This window comes from Sphaerodactylus townsendi, linkage group LG08, assembly GCF_021028975.2.
Source record: "Sphaerodactylus townsendi isolate TG3544 linkage group LG08, MPM_Stown_v2.3, whole genome shotgun sequence".
In the NCBI taxonomy this organism is placed as follows: domain Eukaryota; kingdom Metazoa; phylum Chordata; class Lepidosauria; order Squamata; family Sphaerodactylidae; genus Sphaerodactylus; species Sphaerodactylus townsendi.
In genome coordinates this window covers 24,678,714-24,701,388 of record NC_059432.1, presented here as the reverse complement: position 1 = coordinate 24,701,388, position 22,675 = coordinate 24,678,714, and the positions used below count along the sequence as shown (strand labels likewise).

The 22,675-nt window shown below is 41.1% G+C and overlaps 2 protein-coding genes across 6 annotated transcripts in view; both read right to left on the bottom strand.

Moving 5' to 3' along the window:
• The window catches only part of CCAR1 (cell division cycle and apoptosis regulator 1), a 31,790-nt gene extending 25,130 nt beyond the window's left edge, over positions 1-6,660 (bottom strand). For 4 of the 5 annotated variants that reach the window (XM_048505525.1, XM_048505529.1, XM_048505528.1 and 1 more), the window contains exons 1-2: positions 6,532-6,645; positions 5,113-5,230 (exon numbers count right to left, since the gene is read on the bottom strand). In XM_048505525.1, coding sequence (XP_048361482.1) covers positions 5,113-5,185 — 73 coding nt within the window. In that variant the 5' untranslated portion in view covers positions 5,186-5,230; positions 6,532-6,645. Of the gene's footprint in view, positions 1-5,112; positions 5,234-6,531 lie in introns of all 5 variants that reach the window. The other variant, XM_048505526.1, reaches the window with a different exon arrangement.
• Positions 6,661-13,794: 7,134 nt separating this feature from the next.
• Positions 13,795-22,675, bottom strand: part of TET1 (tet methylcytosine dioxygenase 1) — a 102,021-nt gene continuing 93,140 nt past the window's right edge. Inside the window, exon 12 of the mRNA XM_048505953.1 lies at positions 13,795-20,719. Coding sequence (XP_048361910.1) covers positions 19,590-20,719 — 1,130 coding nt within the window. The 3' untranslated portion in view covers positions 13,795-19,589. The remainder of the gene's footprint in view (positions 20,720-22,675) is intronic.

Genomic DNA, 22,675 nt, shown 5'->3' with positions numbered 1-22,675 from the left:
AAGGTCACTATCCCAGGTGCATTAGGATGCAGACTGTTCAGTAACCTGTCCTTGGGTAATCAACTGCAGCGATATCCAAGTCTAATGCAAGTCTAATCCAAGTCAATTCTAAGTATCTGCTCTGTATGCAGTTTCAGGTCTTCACTTGGCAAGATTGGATTAGGGTTGCACACTCTCTCATCTGGGGAGGTATCAGAGTTCTCCTCAGGACCTGTCATTGGGAAAACCTCACTCTCCTCGGATTTAGAATCACCTTGTTTGATAATACGCAATGCGTTCTGAAACCCTGGGTCCATCTGGGTATGCAACCATGTTGTTGTCTCCCAATGCTCCTGTCCCAAGAAACCCTGGAACTCTTGGGTTTCACATTGTGGCCAAATAGGATCTTGCCAGGCTTGTGTAAGAAGTCCCTGATTGGCCGGGATAGGCTCTTTCTCAGAAAAGGCAGGTGACGGTGGTTCTGAGTGGATGGAGTCTTGGGAGAATTTTCCCCAATCTGGGCAGCAGCAGCTTTAGGCAAGGTGGCCAATGATTTAGCCCTTTTAGACTCCTTGATTTTATCCTTAGAGAGATGTTTCTTGGTTTGAGGTTCTTCTGTACTTTCTCCCTTTCTTTTAGGTACTTTTGGAACTGACGAGAGCCTTGGAACTGGTGTGTCCTTCAGAATGGGAGCTGTAATTGGAATGGGGACCACCTTTGCCATCCTCAGAATGGAGAAGGTAATTAGAACGAGCAATGCCTTTGGACCTAGAGCTGGTCTTGGAATGTGGAAAGACGCCAGAATGGAGGAGGTTTTCTTCACCAGAATGGGTAAACATGGGACTGAGCGAGATGCAAAAGTCACAGTAGCCATTCTGGCTGGGGCTGACTTTGCAGAGGGGGCACAAGGGTCTGGGAGCCTGGATGGGGATATATGGCCACCACAGTCCTCTCCCAAAGGGCCGCCTTTAAACAAAATGCCCTGTCCACCCTTGCTTTTGCCATAAATCTTTGGCAAATTTTGCAAGCTTGTGTGTTGTGAGTTTCCCCTGGGCACAACAAACAGATGTCATTCTCATCCAAACGTATAATTTTTGTACCACAAGTGGTGCACTTTGTGAAGAGAGTCGTAGCTCCAGAGTCAGAATGGGGCAAAGCCCACAAAGAGGAGAAAAAGGGAGTCTTTCTGGGCAAGGAAAAACACTCATTGTGATCCCAGCAAGAAACAAAAGATGAAGGAAAAATGTCTTCTCTCTCTGGTGGCCAAGGAAAAAATGAAGATGGACTGGGTGCCCTCATCTGGTACACATGCCTCTGAGAAACTCCTGCACTTTTGAGCTGGATGGGAGGAGCATCCCCTCGCTAGCTATGGAGCTAGGAAAAATCTTCCAATCAGCAGGCTGAAAATGAAACACCATTATCTCCCCCACATTTGTTGGGACCCCAGAAATATATGGAGGTGGACTGGAGGAGCAGATCACCCAGGAGGAGATCATTAAATCTGAGTGGACAGAAAGTATAATCACTTCCTAGCACATATCACTCTCTACAACTGAAAGACAGTAGGAGGTACCAGGACTTCATCTGTTTACAGCCAACTGTTACAAGAAGTACCAGAAAATGAATTCTACGCTACAATGGGTTTGATGTTATCAGGCTATGGCCAATTTTACCAAACTGACAAAAAAACATTTACAAACATACAGAAAAAACTGAAGACAATGCCTATTCATTTCCTTGGTATACTGCCTTGCTATGCTATGCACGGATGACCATTTGGATATTTCTGATTTATTTGAACCCTATGAGTCAGGCCACCACCAATTCATTGGACTAGGAAAGAGTCTGGCTAGACCTTTCTTGTGGCTTCCAAGGAGCACACAGAGTGAGTGCATGTTCTCCCAGATGGACTATGTTTTCCGGCCACACTGCCCACATCTGATCCCCTGGAGGGTTGATGAGTTTGGCTTCCTGAAGACAAGCTTGCAGCTCTTCAACTACCCAGTCTGTGGCTTTGACAGTGAGTGTGTGCTTATGGCTATATCCTTTGAGTATCTGTTGGGGAATAGGAAAAAACTGCTCCTCCCAAAACTTAAAATTCGGAAGTCCAAAGAAACAGCAGGGAAATTATCCAATTTGATTGGCACTATGTAAACCCACATTCCAAAATGTAAAACCACATTCCAAAACTTTTAAAATGCACCCTCAACTGAATCCTAATAGCCTGCATGGCATAGGGGTTGGGAGCAATGTTGGTGGAACTCAATACCACTTGACACAGTTCCACACAGAAAATAAACATGATGCCAAAAATGTTATTCCTGACACTCAGAACTTCTCTCCTGCAACAAATATCATTGGAACAAGAGGTATTGAGATACTCATCTACTTTCCTGTCCTGATACAGCCACAGTGATTCACGCAATGCTCACCTCAAGGTTAGACTACTGTAAGTCACTCTACTTAGGGCTACCATTGAGACTGCTCCAGAAACTCCAACTCATCCAGAATGTGGCAATGTTGGTCACTACAGGGACCCATGGAGAGTGCATATTCAACCTGTGCTCCATCAGCTGCACTGGCTCCATGCTGAGTCCTGAATCAAGGTCAAAGTGTTGTTTTTGACCTTTAAAGACCTGAATTGTATGAGATCATCACACTTGTGGGATTGTCCAATATATACCACACAGACTGCTGCACTCATTTGGAACCAATCTGCTGGTGATCCCTGGCCCAAGACACGTCCTCAACCACTAGCCTGGTGAACCTGCCTCAATTCTGCAGGGCCTGTAAGACAGAAATGTTCCATTGGCCCACGGATAAGAGTAGTGACAGTTTACATTATCTAGCCTCCCTGGAATCATGCTCCCCTATTGGTTGGTTTCTGCACTGTGCCCTGTCAAGTTACTGAAACTGAATATTACTGCTGCTTGTTCACACTTATTAAGGAACATTGAGGACACCATCTTTCAAACTGAAAAATGTTTAGATTCATTGTTAAATCCAAGTTTTACAATTTTACATTTGCTGTCTGCTTTTATAAGTGAGTAAAATGCTGCCAGTTGCTCTAAGTCAATTTGTTGGGATAGAGCAGTCAAATAACTAAGTAAATAAAATAATTAAAGCAAGCAGAGCCCATGAAAGTACCTAAAATCATACATGGTGTATTGGTGTTGTATTTCTTCTTCACAACGGCAGGAAGGAAGCCGATAGAGCCACTGATATAGGCTGTAGATTGAGAAGAACTGGGATACCTAAAAATAAAAACCCTCCTTCTTACCTTCTCAAGTGTCCCTTGGGGAAGTGATATCAGTATACATGACTTGTCAGTGCCTTGCCACATCTGGCTGGCTGCCTTGGTACTGGCTTGTCAGATTGGCCTGGCTTCTCTGGTGACATTGGCTCTGCTGCACTTGCAACAGTGACCCTGACTTAAACTGCTTTGGCTGAGATTCTTTAATTTCACATTGGCTGTGTCTAGCTTGCCACATGATTCTTGGCCCATGACTCTGTTGTTGTTTCCTGGCATAATGTTGATTCTATTGAGCTTGTTAGTTTGGATTCCATTTGGAGGCCTTTGGCCAGTGGTGGTTCTTGTGTTTGGCTTCTTTGCCCTGAAGAAAGCACGGTTCCTGCCCCCCATCCAAACAATGGAAACAAGTATGATGGCTGAGGACACCTTGTTCAGTCACCTGAAGAATTGGATCCTTTGATCTAACTCACTTGAAACTTGGGGTATGTGAGAACTTGAGTGGACAAGAAGGACTATACAATTTTGATGACATTCTCTTGAAAAACAGCCATTCCAGCTCTCTAAAAAGAGCCCCCACCCCCCACCCCAAGGAATCATGGACCTGAAAAATGCTGGCATTCCAAACCAAAAATTCTGAAAAAGCACTGGGAATCCAAATAATCCACCATGCAGGTATGGAAACCAAAATTCAAAAACTACCACTTTTTTCAAGTGTACATCTTTTCAGATAATATACCCCTACTTCTTTACACATTCAATTGTTCATGGACTCAAGAGTTTTGAAAAAGTGAATAAAATGGCCAATCAGTTATCACAATCATATTTAGCTTGGCTATTCTACATCAAAGTAACAAAGTTATAGCCGCAGTCTAATGTTTCATTAGCACTAACAGATACAAGTAGCACATTGTCATTCATTTGAGAAGTGGTTGTGGTGGGTTTTCTGGGCTGTGTAGCCGTGGTCTGGTGGATCTTGTTCCTAACGTTTCACCTGCATCTGTGGCTGGCATCTTCAGAGGTGTATCACAGAGGGAAGTCTGTAACACACTCTGTCCACTGTAACAGACTTCCCTCTGTGATACACCTCTGAAGATGCCAGCCATAGATGCAGGCAAAAAGTTAGGAACAAGATCCACCAGACCACGGCCACACAGCCTGGAAAACCCACCACAACCAGTTGGCTCCGGCAGTGAAAGCCTTCGACAATACATTTGAGAAGTCTTCCTTTTAAAAGAAAGGATCTATCAGGAAGCAAAAAAGACATTTTTCTGAACTATGAACAAGTCAGGTGTTTTTTTTTATTCCAGCCCCTCTCTTTAAACATAAAACTTTAAACATAAGGCTAGTTTTAAAGGCTAACAAGAACACACATTTGTAATAATATATCATCAAGTATGGTGAACAGCTTGATGCTAAGACTTCTCATTGGAATGTAAGACTGCTATAATCACACTGCAGACAAGAATAATGAATTTACATTGAAGTCCTAAGCAGAAGTATGTCCTTGAATATTCACTTGTCAATTGGCTTAGTAGGGTGTAGAAGTGAAAATTTTCTCAAAATTCTGAATTAAGTGAAGCAAGTTTCTCTCCCCCACCTCCACAGAACAAGCTAAATCTACAAAATGATTTTTCTGATTTGTCAAAATAAAATGCACCATTAATAGCCCAGAAAATTGTACTATTTGCCAGATTTATGGTATTAAAAATGATAAGGGTATTTGTTTGCTCAAAGAAAAATGGTAAGTATAATAAATACCAGAGAAAATTGGAAACTACCACACCTTATGTACCTTAGCACATGTATCTTAATTTTTTAAATGTACATCCTTAAAGTATATTAGTAAAATATGTTAGTTAAGAGGAAATATAAAAGCTGACCTGGCTGAGATACCGCAGTGGCCGTAAACTGGGTAGCCCAAGGAGGATTCTTCTGCCCTCCAAACTGAGCCATGGTAAGTGAGAATGTTTTGGCTGTTTATTCTTCTAGAATTGTGATCTACTGAAAAAAACAGTTTCATTAATATGCAGTCCATTCCTAGATCATTCATCAAATCAGTTCTCCCATGTAATAACATGCCTAGCTAGTGAAACGTACTGCTATAAATCCTGCGTTCTAATCAAGAAAACTTCAAGTACTTGAGAGATAATACTAACGTTCAAGTAGATTTCAAAGGAGGCAGCACAGGCAAATAAGACAGCTGAGCAAGGTCATCAGAAAAATCTGTCTGTGAAAAACTGTAACACATTTCTGGCCATCATTTCCAGAAAACTATCCTAAGCATGTAATCTTCATGAAGTTTTCACTTTTCCACTTCCAAAGTGACTTTATTCAATCACTTAATCATTAGTGATATTTTCCCCTCACTCTAGTGAAGCTGTTTGAACAACTTTACAAGGGTGCTGCTGTTAAATATGGGCATGTCACAGTGAGAAGCTCAGTTCTTCAGATGCCTAAAAGGAGTTGCACTGTAAAAAGAATGTAGAATCCAGCAGAAAAGGCACACTTGAATTAAGTGTAAGATATACAGTATCAAAGTAAGTTGAACATGCAAATGCAACAGAACAGCAGAAAGGAATTCTGCCCACATCTGATAAACAATTGGAGGTGATATCCAAAAAGAGTCTTTAATGGGAAGTTTCCAAGAAGTCAGCATTTAAAGGGTCAAAGGGAAGATTGCATATAGGTAGAACCCAGACTGATCTTACAGTTCTATAGACAAGCACCACTAAATTCAGCCCGACTCGCTCCTGAGGAAACATGCACGGAATCACACTGCGAAACGACAGAGGAAAAGAAAATGTCATGGCCGTTGTTTGTAGAACAGAAGTTCACTAACCGTATGCAGGCCTCATTATAAGGAGCAGAAGCAATACATAGAGAGGATCAAGAAGAGGGACAGCCTTTTCCCTTTTACCTCCTCCTCTTAAGGAGTACGGAGGAAGAGAGGAGGGGGGAAGGGGTTCAGGGCCAAATCTAAGCCTTCCCTGGGCCGAGCTCCCATCAGCCTAGTACTGTTCCTGGTTTCCACCATGTGGGGGAAAGCCTGGCTCCAGGAAAGGAAAAGAGCGGCGCGGCGCAGCTGCACCCCCCCCCCCCTCCTGAGGCCTGCCTGTCGCCCAGGAGAGTCCGTCCCTTTTAGCCTTCCCAAGGAGCGCTCTAGGGAACTCTCAGGCCCCATAGCTTTCCTAACTGCCAAACTGGACGGGCACCGGTACTCGCGCGTGTCGCCCCGCTTTGTTCCTCTCCCCTCCCGTCCCTTGACCCTTCACCTGAACCAAGCCGAAAGAAGGACTCACAGGAGCCATTTCAAACTCCGCCAGGCGACACCCCACCCCCCCCGCCTCCCTCACACACACAGCGCGCGAGCCACAGCGCGTGCGCCAAAAGGAAACGCAAGCGAGGGTCGGAGCCAGCCAAGGTTTGCCTTAGGCCCCGCGCACATTGATGACGTTTCCACACGCGGTGATTTCTCTCCTCCCGTCTTTGACCCACGTGCTCCGGGAGGGTGGGATCACCGTCTCCAAAACAATGGAGGCCGTGGGAGTGCGCGTGCGCAAAGCTTGGGAAGCCTGTAAAGAAGGGAGAAGCTAGAAAAGAGGGCGGGGAAAGGAAAAGAGTTAGGGTTGTGGAACGCGCGTGTCGGCGCCATCTTGCTTGGTGGCTGATGAGGCCAGTGCCATTTTTCTTTGGAGCGTCAGGGCAGAATCACGGCTAGAAGGACACGGGAATGAAGCAGCTGAAGCTGGCTAATAAGAGTCTTCCCTAGAAAAACTGAAGAGTTGGTTGTGGACACCACAGTAGCTGGTTGAGCTCGTGCTGTGGACTGTTTTGTATTTAGGACGTTTTGTAAATGAATTGTTGTGTTTTATGTTTTGTTACGTTTTATTTTATAAACTTGCCTTGTGTCAGTTCTTTGTAAGGTAACATTGGGAAATAAATTTCCTAAATAAAAAATATAGTCAGTCCTAAAACAGTCATTTTAGTAAACCATCGACATGCTGCTCTGTGAATTAAATAAACTAGAATGTAGAGAGAAATGGCAATAGCAAATACCATCATAGCCAAAATATGTCCTGTCTTGACTTGGTAGTCTTCTCAGTTGGTAAAATGAGCCCCAGTAGTATATAGGCTGGGCTATTAAGCATTTAAGATGTGCTTTAAAAGCTCCACCAAGGATTTTGTGTCACATCTTTTGAGTATTTTTGTATGCTTGCTATTATTTTGTACTGTTAAGAGCATATCCTGGGTGAAGGTTACTTTTATAGTAAAAACTTATTTTATAAATATTATATCAATTTAATTATAGTACTAAGAATAGCCAACCAGCAGTTTTTCATACTATATGTTAAACATCATGTTGTTACCCTTTCTCTTGTAACGTTTTAATCATGAGGCTACTCACGTGGATGTCACATCTCATTGGGGGACGTATTGAATAAGTAATAAGAGAGTTTACTGGACATCACAGCATCTGCTGAAGTGAAGCTGCTTTAATTTAAGGTCTTTAGATGGCCCATTATTGAAGGGATTGATCTGGCTCTTCATATTGCAATTTCTTGAAAAATGAGGCTTTATACATTCTTGGACTGACCTAAGGATGCCAGCCTTCTGGCAGGGCCTAAAGACATCCTGAACTTACATTTGGTCTTAAATGAACAGGCTGTTTGGCTGGCAGAATGTGCTGTTTTCTCAGAGGTTTATGATCTATAAGTAAGTCGGAATGGATAGAGGGGGCTGGCAGTTGCTTATGTTCCCCCAGCCAGGGAACTTAATACTCATGAGCTGTATAATAGGGAACCATTCAACTAATCTTCAGTACCTACCAACACTGGTAAAAAGGCATGTTCTTATGTTACTCTTATGGGACACAGAAGACAAGTAGTCTACTGGCTAACCCAGGGATGTCCAACTCTGGCGATTCAGATGTTCATGGGCATGGCCAATTGGGAATTGTAGGGGCTGGTGGGAATTGTGGTCCATTAACATATGAAGAGCCAGAGTTGGACACCTCTGGGCTAACCCAATCATAATATACTCGAATATGGGTACTAGGGGAATGGTTAGGACAGCTCTCATCCCCGTAACATCTGCATTCCCTGAAGCAAATAGGGCTGTATTATAATGTAGTGGTTCAAGGTGTTCTAATAAAGAGAACAGGGATGTGACCTTCACAACTGTGTATGCTATATGGTTGCCGTATGTATTTGCTCTCACTTATTTCCTGTCTGTGTAATTCCTGTTTTTGGCATTAACATATGTCTAATGCTTTGTTTTCAAATTTCTGTAATTGCAATCCTGTTATCCAGTGTCTTATTCAGTTGATTGCACTGACATACATTGTGTAACCTGCCTGGAAACTCACTGAGAAAGGTGAACTAAATAATGTAAAATATTATGATAAACTTTAGTCTGTGTCTAGTATTGCCATTTAATAAGGAAAAGATACCCTGACTTGAAGCTTTTATGGCATAGAAATAGCATTTCTCACCTACTAATGACTTCAAATCCATTGAAACAGGGGTGGCCAACCTATGGCGCTCCAGATGTTCATGGGCTACAATTCCCATCAGCCAATTGGCCATGCTGGCAGGGGCTGATGGGAATTGTAGTCCATGAACATCTGGAGCGCCATAGGTTGGCCACCCCTGGATGATTAGGAGTAAGAGGGAGAAAAAAGTTAGCGGTCCACTCTCAGCTGTTATCAGAATCCACTTTATTATATTTGTAGGAATGGGACACATGTGTTCATATGGATAAAAGCTCCGTTGTTGTACAGATGTGTTTTGAAAAAGCAGCTTTGCTACAAATGTTTAAGAAATATAGGAAAGAAAAATTAAGACAACTGAGTGCAAAATAGAAGTATAAAATTTATTTAAAACCATCCACAATGTTCTGTGTGATCAGGAACGATACACTTTGTAATAATATTTTTTGAAGAAAAAAATCATGACAAATTTAAAATATACTTTTCAATGACAGTAATCCGTTTTGTCTTAATCAGTTATGACGTTTTTTAAAAGGAACATTTACGGTCTAAACATATGACAAATACAAGAAAAATTTAAAAACAGAACAGATCATCTCCACAACAACAATCTTTACACGTATGTTTCAATACAATTTCAATGCAACTTGCTACATAAACATGAACTCATGTACAATAACTGATGTGCACCAAAAAGAGTAGCTTAGTAAGATCTTTCAAGTAACATGCAGTCAGAACTCACAATTCTTCAAGTACTGATGGTAAGCTTTCCCTTGTCTGCAGAGCATATTCAAATGCATTTCTCCCCTAAGAAATTAGCTTTTATTTCCTTTTTCTGTAAGTATTGTGAAAGTGAAATGCCTTTTCTCCCATCTATTAGAATCTCTTTGAAAGTGTGAAATGGTTAAAAGAAATGTATTTGCCTTTGATTTTTCCATCGTCTGATACAGTAGATTGTTAAAGGGAACAAAATCTACCAAACTAAAACACAAATGTTGAAAAATAAATATTTAACACATCCCAGTTTTTTTTAAAAAAAGGAAGAAAAGTACAGAGAATTAGTCAAACAATACATCAACTTTCTTCTGCTTTAGCATAATGCATTTTCCTATTATTCTGAAGCTACTGAAACATCTGATCATGCTGACGCTTACAGGAAATAATTTGCTGGAGGCTGGTCAGAACTAAATCCCACTGAAATAAACCCTATGCATTTTTATTCAGATGTTGGACTGTTTAACAGAACTTACTAGGAAACAGGTCCCAGTGAATACAACATAACTTACTTCTGAATAAGTATGCTTAGAAGCCCATTGATTTCAACAGCGCTAAGGTATTATTACTATGCACAGTAAACTAGGATTTATTCCAAGTAAACATGCATCAGTCAGCAGTTCCTTGCATTTAACTTTCACAGGATGGCACCCTTGGTTTCTGGTTATAATGGCCAACATCCAGAAAGTCCCTTTATGGACTGAGCAGCATCATTTTTCTACATAGCAGTCCTTTCCATCTTTTCTGGCAGAAAGCTTAGCTCCCCTTCCCCAAATCGCTGAATCACAGTCATACCACTTCCGAAATATTTTGCCATGTTATTTAAAAAATAGCTTTTATTTAAAAACAACTGGATACTATAAGACCTTAAAATGTATAATATCAAATGTCTTGATGAAACTATAAATGGAATATTTGTAATATTTTACAGAGCATTACCAACAATTTTCTCTCTTTGAAGCCTTTAAAATCTTGGGCAATAGCTACATTTAGCATTGGACACAACATACAGAATCTCAAAGCTGCCATGTTTCTCTAGAGCTATAGAATGGCATTCACAAAAGCAAGGACTATATTTCTGCCATGACTTGTGCATTAAATATGGTTATAGTACATACACAACAGAAATCCAATTATCTGATTAGAGTAAGTGTAACTGTGTATCACTGTATTCCTACAAACACTTCTTTTAAAATTATTTTGATTAGACCAAAATGTTAGCCCCCACCCCACCCCCCAAAAAAGCTATTTAACTAAATGATTTGTACTTGCAATTGATGCTACAACAGTTCTTGTCAGGGTTTTTTTTAAAAAAGCAATGTAATGTTTGAGCAGATGAATGTCCCATTGCCAACCATGAAAGTTTTGTTTGATTTCATAACTGCATTTTATAGTCCTGGAATGTTGTTTGCAACTGCATGCGTATAGCAATAGTTGTGTGACAGGCTGATATGTAAGTTCCATGCAAGAAGCCTATTTCACATAGGATGACACTGGGGATTGCCACTGGAGTCATCCTTCAGCCTCCAAAAATCAATGTCAGAAATTCAGGTCAGAGGCATTTATTTTGCCCTTAGCGTCACAACATTAAGATGTCAATCCTCTAAACTGTGTGCGCATATTTAATCCTACTTACTATTACTAGGCTTGACTGAAATCAATTTGGAATCAGTATGAATAAGTTACTATGCTTTAGAATTTATTGCAATAAGAAATCAACTTGGAGAAAATTCTCTCAGTCCTAGCTTAAAAACTCAAGAAGCACAAACCATTAGTTTAATTAAACACTGCAAAACTGGGGAAATTATTCACATTAACATATCACATTCTACCAGTACCATGGTTCAGGAAACCGTTTCATGGCACAAATCAATTACCACAATCCTTTTGTCGGCAAAACAGGTCTGCAGGTATAAACCTAAATTCTGAATTTTAATCTCTGTCAACTCTACAGAAGCATCCCAGTTTGAATATTGTATGTGGGGAACAGAACATAAACAAAAATCTTTGATTGCACAATTGACTTTTTGGTTTCTTCTTATAATAAGGTGGAACTCCTATTCATACCTACAATACTTCAATTTTCTTTTTTACCCTGCAAGACTGAAATAAAGGACTGAAACGCTTCAGAAATTAAAATGTAATTAATCTGGTACTTGAAAAAAGACTCATGTTTGTGACCCACGGCATTTGAGAACCCTTTCATGTTGTGGACCAACAGTTGCGACAGTCAGGATTTGCTAAGTAAATCTGTTACCCCACCATTTTTTACTGTAATGAGTTGCATGGCATTTGTGCCACTGGCATACCTCAAATGTGACCTCAGTTGCTTTCTCCCAATTCATCACTTTGTGAACAGTTCATTAATTACCATTAGCATTGCCACATTTGAAGGACCAATACTTGTTACCTAATAGGATGAATCTTACAGCCACTTTAAACATGCTAATAAGGTGAAAAGACAGACAATAATTGTGGGATATTAAACTACATGGTTTATTGTAGCACAAGCTTTGTGTAAGACAATGATCTAAATTAATAGGAAAGACAAGCAGCATCAGATAGATAATTAGTAGGTATTCCAAACGTGCTTTTGCAAGGGACAAGTCAGAGCAACGTCATGTAGGTACGAACACTCTTTCTGCATAGCAAAATATTAGGGTATTTCACGATTCATACCACAAAGGCAAACAATGTGGGGAGCCACAACTGACCAGTAAAACTATCATAAGCAGAGCTACACACTTCTAAGTAGAAGCAGGCAAAGCTACAATTTTGTGAACCCGTTTTCCGTAATGCACAGAACAGCCTTCTAATTGGCAGTCCTGTTATGACATTGTTGCTTCACATCAGGCTCAGCAAAGTCCTTTCAGTTTCTACCCCTTTGCACTCACTCTAGAGAGCAAGAAAGAACAGTGCCCAATTTGTGATATCTCTCTTATTGTCAAGTCAGCATTGGAAGTGAATTGGTCTCAATTAAAAATTGCTAGTTGTGCTTAAATCCTATTGAAATAGTGATCTGATTATTTTCTGAGAAGTCAACTGTTAGTTTTCATTATATCAGAGCAATGAAGTCCAGGAAAATTGGCAAGAAAACTGTATCTGCAACTAGCGTATGTGTGATGGGGGACCTACTAAATTTATCTGAATTGTCATGTGACCTCATAGAAGAAAAGAAGAGTTGGATTTACATCCCCCCTTTCTCTCCTATAGGAGACTCAAAGGGCTTACAAACTCCTTTCCTATTCCCCCTCACACCCTGTGAGATAGGTGGGGCTGAGAGCGCTCAGAAGAACTGTGATTGGCCCAAGGTTACCCAGCTGGCGTGTGTGGGAATGCACAGGCTAATCTGAATTCCCCAGAAAAGCCTCCACAGCTCAGGAAGCAAAGCAGGAATCAAACCCGGTTCCTCCAGATTAGAGTACACCTGCTCTTAACCACTATGCCATAGCGTGATATAGTCAGTAGAGTGGTGAACTAGGATCTGGAAGACCAAGGTATGAATTCCCTAACCTGACTCAGGTTATGTTGTGAGGATAAAATAGAGAAGAGAAAAAAGGAACAGCCACTTTGGGTGCCCAGAAAGAAAAGGTATGCATGAAATAAACAAATAGTGTTGCACAGTCTGTGCCTCACCCCATTACCCTTTTTGGCTATCTTTTAACATCTCAGAAACAAAGATGGAGTTCTTTATAGCACCTGTCCTTTCCAAGTCTACTTTGACAGCAATTACTCAGGGTGCTCCTCCCTTCCCCAAGCTCTCCTTATAAAATGCTTTCACTCATCCTGGTAACTCAGCTGCAAGCCTTAGACTTCATTTGATCCTGCTTTTTAAAAAAGAAATCTCCTTTCCTCCTAGTAAGGATATTCCCAAATGGGCCATTAAAGGTACATCGTGGGTGCCAGCAACAGCCCCAGCAAGAAGTAAACGCGAATGCAAAATGCAACCTCAGATGAACACACGCCCAGTAAGAAACTGAGAATACAAAATCTGCTTTTTTCTACCAGCAAGGCAGCCAAGCATCACAGCCTAAAGTAATGAAGAATGTAGACTTAACCTGATGCACACAATAAGCTCCTGTTCAAATTAATGCAACTACCTACAGCCCAGCAACATGCTTTGCTTTTCTGTTTTAATAGCATTCAGTGCGTTGAGCAATGTCTTCGAATAAAGCAAGAAACTATCTGCTGCAGGACCAAAATCAAGAATCCTTGCAGGGCTGAAGCCCAATAATGTAAAAGATGTATATCACAAATAAAGGAAAGCTTAGTAGTTTTGTGTGTGTGTGTTTTTTAAAAAAAATCTTGTTGTCTTCCAGTCCCTAAACCAGAGAATCTGGTAGGACCATCTTGAAAGCAACAGGACACTGGACATCAAAATTGCTTCATCCCCAAAAAGTGCCTCACCTGCACAAGCACCATTGATTTGAAAGGGACAGATTGCTGCAGCAGTCTGAACATTTTGCTGCTTGTCATAGCCCCCCACCCAAGATATCACAACTACAAGACAATATTTTTACAATCCTTTGTAGCTATAACCTCATTCACAAAATTACATCAATTTCTATGTAAAAATGATAAATATTCTGAAATGCTACAATAAATAGCACACAGCTGGATCTACAGTAAGTCACTGTCAGTTCTCACACTACAAGCATGCTCGTAAACCAGCAACTACGCCGGGGGATATAAGAAGACCACTGGCTAAGCTTTCTGGATGCAAGAATCATTTCATAAGCCGCACTGTTTTCACATTTCAATTTATTTAAAGAGACTGGAAATGGAAACAAAATTCTAAAAAAAAATTCTGTAATATATTTTAAATATTTTGATAGCCTGATGAATTTCACAAAGTTGGATTTGCTGCTAAAAGGGACCAATCATTCCCATTCATCATGCAGGATGTCCCACTGAAATGAACAGAATGCTGAAATCAGTGGAATTTCTAGGTTACAGATTATAAGAGTGCCACTTGGCAATTTAAATATATGTTGCTTCCTATTGGTTATTGTCATTTTAGGATCAGATTCTTTCTCAGCTAAAACAGTACATTTTTTTACCACTAGTTGAAAATTCTTCACTGCACCAAGGTGATATTTAAAGATGTATCTATCTCAATTTTTGGCCTTTTAAAAAAGTGATCCTTATTTTATGGATTCATTTCAGGTTTTGCATTTTCTAGCATCACAAGAGCTTAGCATGGGACATGATCAAGATGAACTCCATCCAAGATGGTTGCTTTTCAATTAGAGTTCCACAAGTTTTACAGGGTAAATTTACAAGAAACAGTGATGCTCTCAGCATGGGTATTAAATGCCGTGAGGGCAAAAAAAAAAATTCCTTTCTGACAGCCCACAACTCTGGTAGCAAAGCTAAAAGCACTCTTCATAAGCTGCAGATGATCCCTTCAGCAAGGTCTTGTTCCTACAGAATGATTTGTCATAAAGCTTGACTAAACCACAGTACCCCACAAGGTGGCGGGGAGGGAGATAAACCGCAAAGACAAGCAGTGGAAGAATTCACAATCCTGCTTACTGTACAAAGAGCTGTTATTTTTTGTAATAACTTTTAGGCTCACAAAAAATATACAAATTTTAAAATGTAAATCTAAGGCACACAAAAATACTATAATGCTTTAATGTATATAGATATCCAAGAAGCAGAAAACTGCTGGTACAAAATGATGATATAGTATTGACTTCTAAATTATGTACAGTCCCTTCATATCCTCTATTTCAGCTAATCATAAGCTCTGAACTAAAAAATTGCAGCATTTTTTTTAACAAAGTTTTTTTGTACAGGCAGAAAGACTGGATGGAAATCTTCCCCTCCTTACATGTATGATTCAGGTGACACAATGGGGCATGAGAATTGCAGAATGGGTCTGAACAGCGCCACATTGTGATCAACAGTGAAGCATGGAGGTGTAAATTCACAATGCAATTGCAGCGCCCCGCTTTCGTAAGACTCTGCAAATGTCTGCAGGAATGTAGTCTGCAAGCACAACCCAGAATGGGGAAAAACAGGATCCAGGCTCCCTGCAAAAATGAGCAGGCCTTGCTATATGATTTCATGTCATTGATTCTATCTTTTGTGAAAACTTGATGGTTTCAGTGTGTTCACAACAGCTATTTACAAGCAAAAGTTTATCTTTTTGCTGATACACCTGTCCTCCTGGGAGTGTGATTTCTGATGATGGAGAGGAGAAGGGGCAAGTAAATTCTGCATATAGCACCGAACTTCACACATAGTGCTACTGCATCAGGTAGAGATCACTTAAACAGGATTGGAGCTGTTGTCTCTAACAGCAACCAGTCACCTGTTAGGCAGAGGGCAGGAAAGCAGGGACCAGACAGAGTCTCAGACACCACAGCTCCATTCCTCCCCTTGCCTAACAAGTTTTCCGCACTGGCTGGTAGGACGGCGGAGATCCTCAGTATAGGAGGAGAGGCAAAGGAGCTGTACGGCAGCAGAAGGAGCACCGTCTCCTGCAATGCTCCAACCCTTTGTCCACATCTAATAATTATGCAAAGCAGATGCAGCGAGATAAGGGGATTAACCCTACATTTCATTCCTGCAGGACCAGAGTCTGAGGTGACTTGAGGGTAAGCTATATTATTCACATATATATGTGTATATATATATTTTAAAAAACAGAACATTTTCAGATTAAAACCACAACCATGGTAAACATTTTCTAAAAAATAAAGCACCATGTCTAGTTGTTTGCAAGAAAGCAGACCTAGACATTTCAGTTACACTTTGTTACAGCACCACTACTATCATCAAGTATGTTATCAAAAATTCAGATTGGAAAAAAACATTCCAGCTCTGGTTATGCCTGCGAGAGTTATATACACTGCGGAGACACACAGGAATAACTGCATTTACCCTTCAGGCCTGAGACCCTTATTCATACAAATCATGCCAATGTGGAGCACACTGCTTTTAGCTGGAGTGGTTAATAACGACACATTTTCCATCTCTGAATATCGACACATTTTCCATCTCTTGAATATAGCCCAGCCAGGGTACAACCCTGAAGAGGGTTGACGATTGTTTGGAATCAAATTAATCAAGAATAAACTGTACAACAAGATGAGAAAGAGAGAGGGGGGGGATGCTACAGTATTCCAAATAGGGGTGTCTACTTCCCCTAAGAATTAATTAGGATGTCACCATCACAACTGGTTAAAATGAGTTAATTCACCATTTGAAACTGACGTCTGATTCACACAATCTGTTCTGCTTGTGGCATCTACGTTACCAATGACTATATCCCACTGTGACACAGGGTTGTTGTGCCTGTGACTATTTAGCATAAACTGCTCCCGCATAAATCAGTAGCATCACAGTCAAGTACTTGGTCTGCTTTCTCCTCTTTGCAGAGGTGAAAGTTAACTTGAAAAATGTCTTACCTGTACAGCTTTTAGCTTTCTCATGTGTGTTATTATTATTAGGCGTTTGAAACAGATGATGAAAGGTGCCTCTTTGTACCAACCGGGACTTTCATCCCTGCCCCTTATTAGGAATTAAAATAATCAAGGTGGGGGTGAGACACATTCTAGCACCTAGCAATTCTGACATTTGTTACGAGCCGCTTGGAAATGGCTTGGGGCAAAATTGTGTAGGAATTGTTTCCAAACAGTCTCATCTTGGCCTGGGATTGTTTCTGTTGTTAAAGCCTGACACTGTTAGACCATCTTTCTAGGCCAAAACAGTCTAATCTGACCAGCAGCTCTCCAATGTCTTTGTCAGGAGCTCTTCCCAGCCTTGCTTACCTGAGGATTTGAACTGGAGACGCGAGAGGCATCTAAGGGGCGTGCCTGAGAACTGAAGCTCAGCCTTGCTCATTAACTGGTTTACTATACTTTTCTATGGTTATGCTTTATGGTCTTTTGATCAACTTAACTGATCAACTCTATGACCATGCTTTAAGGAGCAAATCAATAATTCTTGTACACACTTCAAAAATGCCAGATCCTAAGTGCTCCTATAGCAGTGGTTCCCAACCTGGGGTATCCCCAGGGGTACACGCTAGAGCATTTGGGGGTACATGAAAAAAATAACATAATGGGTTTGCTAATATGGAGGTACAGTTTTAGGGAAATGGGTTGCCAAGTGGTAAGTTAAAAAAGACTGGGAATTCCTGCCCTACAGGATCAATGGAATTGTCAGCTCTTGGTTGGCAGCTCTTGGTTGGCAATTATTACCTGGAGATTTTAGGGGTGGAACCTGGGGAAGGGAGGATTTGGGGAGATGAGCAACCTCATCAGAGTATAATGCCATAGAATTGACCCTCCAAAGCAGCCATTTTCACCAGTAAACAGATGTTGGTTGTCTGGAGATTAACTGTAACAGTGGGAGACCTCTGGGTGCCACCTGGAGGTTGCCAGTGCTAAGGATCAAGGTCCCCGCAGCCATATTAAGACATGTGGCTGAGCCTGTACCTGACAAAAGATGCGGGGCGGATCTGAGCATGGAAACCATGGAAAAGTGGGTTGTTTGAATTCAAAACAGCCAAAATTCACATGAGACTGAAAATGTATGTAAAAGCTATTCTGTCAACAAGTTCAAAAACTACGATGCAATTTGGCTTCAAACTGAGATAAGTATATGAAGTGGCCCTACTCTGAATGGAACTATGGGTCCATGTAGCCCAATATAGCCCATTCTAACTGGTGCTACTTTTCTAAAGTCAGAAAATCTTTCCCACCCCTGCTAAGGGAGCCGCTTTTTAAAATCTGACTGAAGATGCCAGGGGCCTGCTGCATGCAAAACATGTGCTCTGGCCCCCTTCTACATGAAACATTTTGTGGGAATCAGCCATAGATGCCACTATTTGGTTCACTACAGGGGAGGCAGCAGACAAGATTTTACGGAATATGTTCTTTCGTTGATAATAAATGATGACGACTGGGAAGCTTAATAAAACTAAAATTTATTCCAAAATCACTCATACTGCAAATTTCTCTTGTTTGGAAAGGTTCCAAGTCTGATTTTTCAAAATACTGATAAGGCAACTTAAAAGGGGCCAGTTTCTGATTTCATAGAAACTCGACCCCTGAGGCGTTCGGAACTTCTGAAGTTGCCTCGTATTAATTTGCACTGCTCCTTGCAAGACAGACTTTTACACTTATTGCTGAAATAAACATGCTTAAAACAAAAGATCACTGCATATCAATTCAGAGATGAACAAAATTTGCAAATACTGAACTTTCTGCATTTTATTTACCTTTTCAGAAATGTTCAGTGGGAAAAATGGAGACAGAAGAGATTTAAAAAACAAATATTCTTAGTATATATATATATATGCACTGTTATAGCGGTATGGAACTTTGCTGAGTGAGAGAAAAAATAAATTCCTTGGTAGAGAATGCACAAACTTTAGACAATTGTGATCCTTATACTATTTCAAGTTAACTTTAAAAATAGAAAGTGCTTTTAAATATATATATTTACAGCTTACAACCCCAACCATCACTAGTGATAGTGTGTGACAGAGTGTGTGCGTGCGCATACACAGCACATACATACAGCTATACATATGTGAACGATCTATACACAGTTAAAATCATCATTGGTTCTAAAATTGGGCTTCATAGCAATGATTGGAAGTTGTCAGAACAATGGCACCATGAAGAAAGAATCAGCTTATCCGTAACTGTTTTGTGTGATTAAGCACCAAGAGCTCTGTATAGCTAATACTGTTTAACTTGATTTTACATCATAAAAGGTGAAATTTGTTAAAATCTCTATAAAAAGCCCATTTGTAGTAAACAGACGATTCAAAGCACCAAAGTATAAATTCCAAAAATGTAATAAACTGAATAAATTCAATCAGGGTTAAATAACCTAGCCAAAATCATTTTAACTATACATTTTTTTTTTGCTTAAAATGTGCTTGAGCATCATCAGATGTTAAAATATATAAAGTCACAGTTTAAGGAAAAAAAGCTCATTGTTTTAAACCTCAGCCTTCAAATGGTTGAGATGAACAGAGTAAACCACACAAGGCTTTGTTCTTTAACAGCACCTTTAGAAATTATTGAATAACACTGCTCCAAGGCAAGGTTGTACAGTTGCTATGAAAATTCATGCCCAATGGTTATATGGCCCAGCAACCCGTGTGAGGGCATAAGTAGACACCGTTATGATGTTGTCATGAGTTACTGTTAATGCTCGGCGGGAGGGGATTTGGTTGAATTCATTGTCTTCATAGAAAATCTCTCTAGTGGCATTGGCCTGCTGTGCGCTGTTGTCATTGGCTGGCAGATTGGTATTTTCTGCTTCCAATCTTTCTGCTTCTCTCTCTTTTGCTCTCTCGGCCATCTTTGCCTCCCACAGGGCAATCCCGTGTTTTGGCTCATTTAAGTTTTTGTGTTGGTAGAAGACTAAAGAGATCCGGGTGGGGTGACTCCGGTTGGGCTTTTTAATGGGTGTCGTAGCATGTAGTTCACGGCGTGCACATTCAATTAAGATGGAGCCGTGAGATGGTGCCACAGCTACCCCACCGATGTCATTGTCCAAAAAATTATGCTCACTATCAGACCACATCTCCTCTGCTTTCTCGTCAGGATCTGTGCTTTTTAGGAGCACACTGCTTGGCTTGTTAGCCACAGAAGTGGAACGGCCATTTGGGTTGTGTTTGAAAGCACCTTTTTGCACTGAACTTTCCTGGGAAGAACAAATTTCATTTCTGACCACCTCTCCTGGAGCATTCACCAGCACCGATGGATCAGGGTCCATCAACTGTGAGGCAGAGGAGTTTTCCAACTTCATTTCGCCATTTTGCTTGTTGGCTACTTCCTGTTCAAGTGTGTAGGGAAGAGATTCGCTGTAAGATGCAGGCTTTGAGACAGTAACGTTCTGAAGGAATGGGGGCATGCCATTCCTCTTCTCATCCAACAAAATTCCAGTATGATCACTGGCCGACACATCAAAGTTCTTACCTTTGGGTGTCACATGAGGTTTGTTATTACTGCACTGAAAATACCCGTAGGGAGTTGAAAAATCTTCTTGACTTTTAGTCACCGGCATTAAACCACCAGGTTTGTCAGTTAATGGGGAACAAGAACGTAAGCTATCCAGCTTTAAAGGGGAGGAAGAAGCATATTCTTTTAGCACAGAGCAATTTTTAGTAGTGTCTGAATTATGTTTTATGGTTGAAAAGTGATCAACAGTTTCCATTTTTGTTCCAGGCTGCAATGTATTAGTTTGGTTCCCTAAGAGGAAAACACAAAAATGTTTCAATAAACTGTTCATTAAAATTGCATTAAGAGAACGACATTTCCAACTATTCCTGTGTGTTGATTGCTTTTTACAACCTTGAGGCATTTTTCCTACTACATTTTTAAACTACCACTTATACTATGAGAGCCAGTGACATAGCTGTAGATTTTTTATGGGGCGGGTTCGGGGCGTGGCAATGCCCCCACCCACCCCTGGAGATGTGGCCACGCCTTCCCAAGCCCTGCCCCCAGCCTCAGTGCTTATAAAAGCAGCTCTCCGAGGCCAGGCTTTCCGAGGCCGCCCCCGCCCCCCACCAGCTGGGCTCCCAGCCAGCAGCCCCTTCTGCCCTCCCCTCCGGGCAGAGGTGTAGCTAGGGAAAATAGAGCCCGGTGAAAAAATCTGAGTTTTGTGGAGCCCCCCCCCCCCCCGCCCCGCCCCCATGGGTGGCCGCTGTGATGCTGGAATCCACCCCCAAACAGCATCACTTTCAATGGTGTTTAAACTAGGGAGCCCAGATTCTCCTTTTAAATATACCTTAAAGGGAGAATCTGGGGTCCCCAGTTAAAACAACATTGAAAGTGATGCTGTTTTGGGGTGGATTATCCCCCACCCTGAAACAGCATCACTTTCAATGTTTAAACTGGGGACCTCAGATTCTCCCTTTAAATCCATGCCGAAGGAGGGGAATTTAAAAAGGAGAATCTGGGGAAATTTGGGGGGTGCCTGCTGTCACGGGTGCAATTGTTAAGCTAGCAGCACCAAACTTTCAGGGTATCTTTAGGAGACTCTCCTGATTATACCAGCCAGGTTTGGTGAAGTTTGGTTCAGGGGGTCCAAAGTTATGGACTCTCAAATGTGTAGCCCCCACCTTTTATTAGCTCCCATTGGAAACAATGGGGGATGGGACACCCCCTTTGGGAGTCCATAACTTTGGACCCCCCTGAACAAAACCTCACCAAACCTGGGTGGTATCATCAGGAGTGTCTCCCTAAAAATCCTTAAAATTTTGGTGCTGCTAGCCTAAAAAACTGCGCTCCCTGCAGGCCAAAAACGGAAAAAACCACTAAAAATACAAACACCCCACAAATGGGGGCGGAGCTTCAGACATGTAGTGGGAGGGTTGAACCCATGAAACCCCCCCTTACCTACGTCCTTGATGAGAGCCAAACATTTCTTTGTCATGTAAAGAAGGTCAAAATTCTACTAAGGCCTTGCAGGTCATACGGAAGTATTTCAAGATCCATGTGCACACACTCATGAGGTCTTCATTGTCCATCCCTGGCCAAGAACTATCATGCCGTGTTTAATTAACAATTGATAAAAGCACTATTCTAAATTGGGTCTACTATCAGACACATACAGATTGATAGAGCACTTTCCTAATTTCTGTACTGAATAGATAAAAGCACAACAACCAAAGGCTCAATAAATATGCACTACTACTACTGTTTTGGTTTCATTTGACATAATTTCAATAACACATGTTGGCTCTCATCTCTGTTTCTGTTGTTATTTGTTAATATGTTTATATTGAATTATTTTATAATTTCAATTGTTGTTTTTAATTGCTCAAACATTTTCATGTGCGCCACCTTGGGTACCGTAGTCAGAAAGAAAGGAAGCATAACAGTTTCCTAAATAAAATAAATACTAGGGCTTAGATGTAGTAATCCATGAGCAGTGCTCTGGCCATGAAACTTGGCTGAACTTATTTCCCCTTTCCTAATGCATCTCCCGACCCCCACCCCGACCGTGTGCCTCTCTACCAAACAGAAGAACTCTCAGGAATGGAAAAGGAGGTACCATAGGCAGCCATAACAGGAAGGATGAAATCCCTGTTCCCCACAAACAAAAGTGTCCTTCTTCTGCTGCAAAGGCAGATTTGGATCTAACCAAGCCTTAGTAATAATGATGCATCAAACAAATGACTCTAGAGAACAAACAAGAGA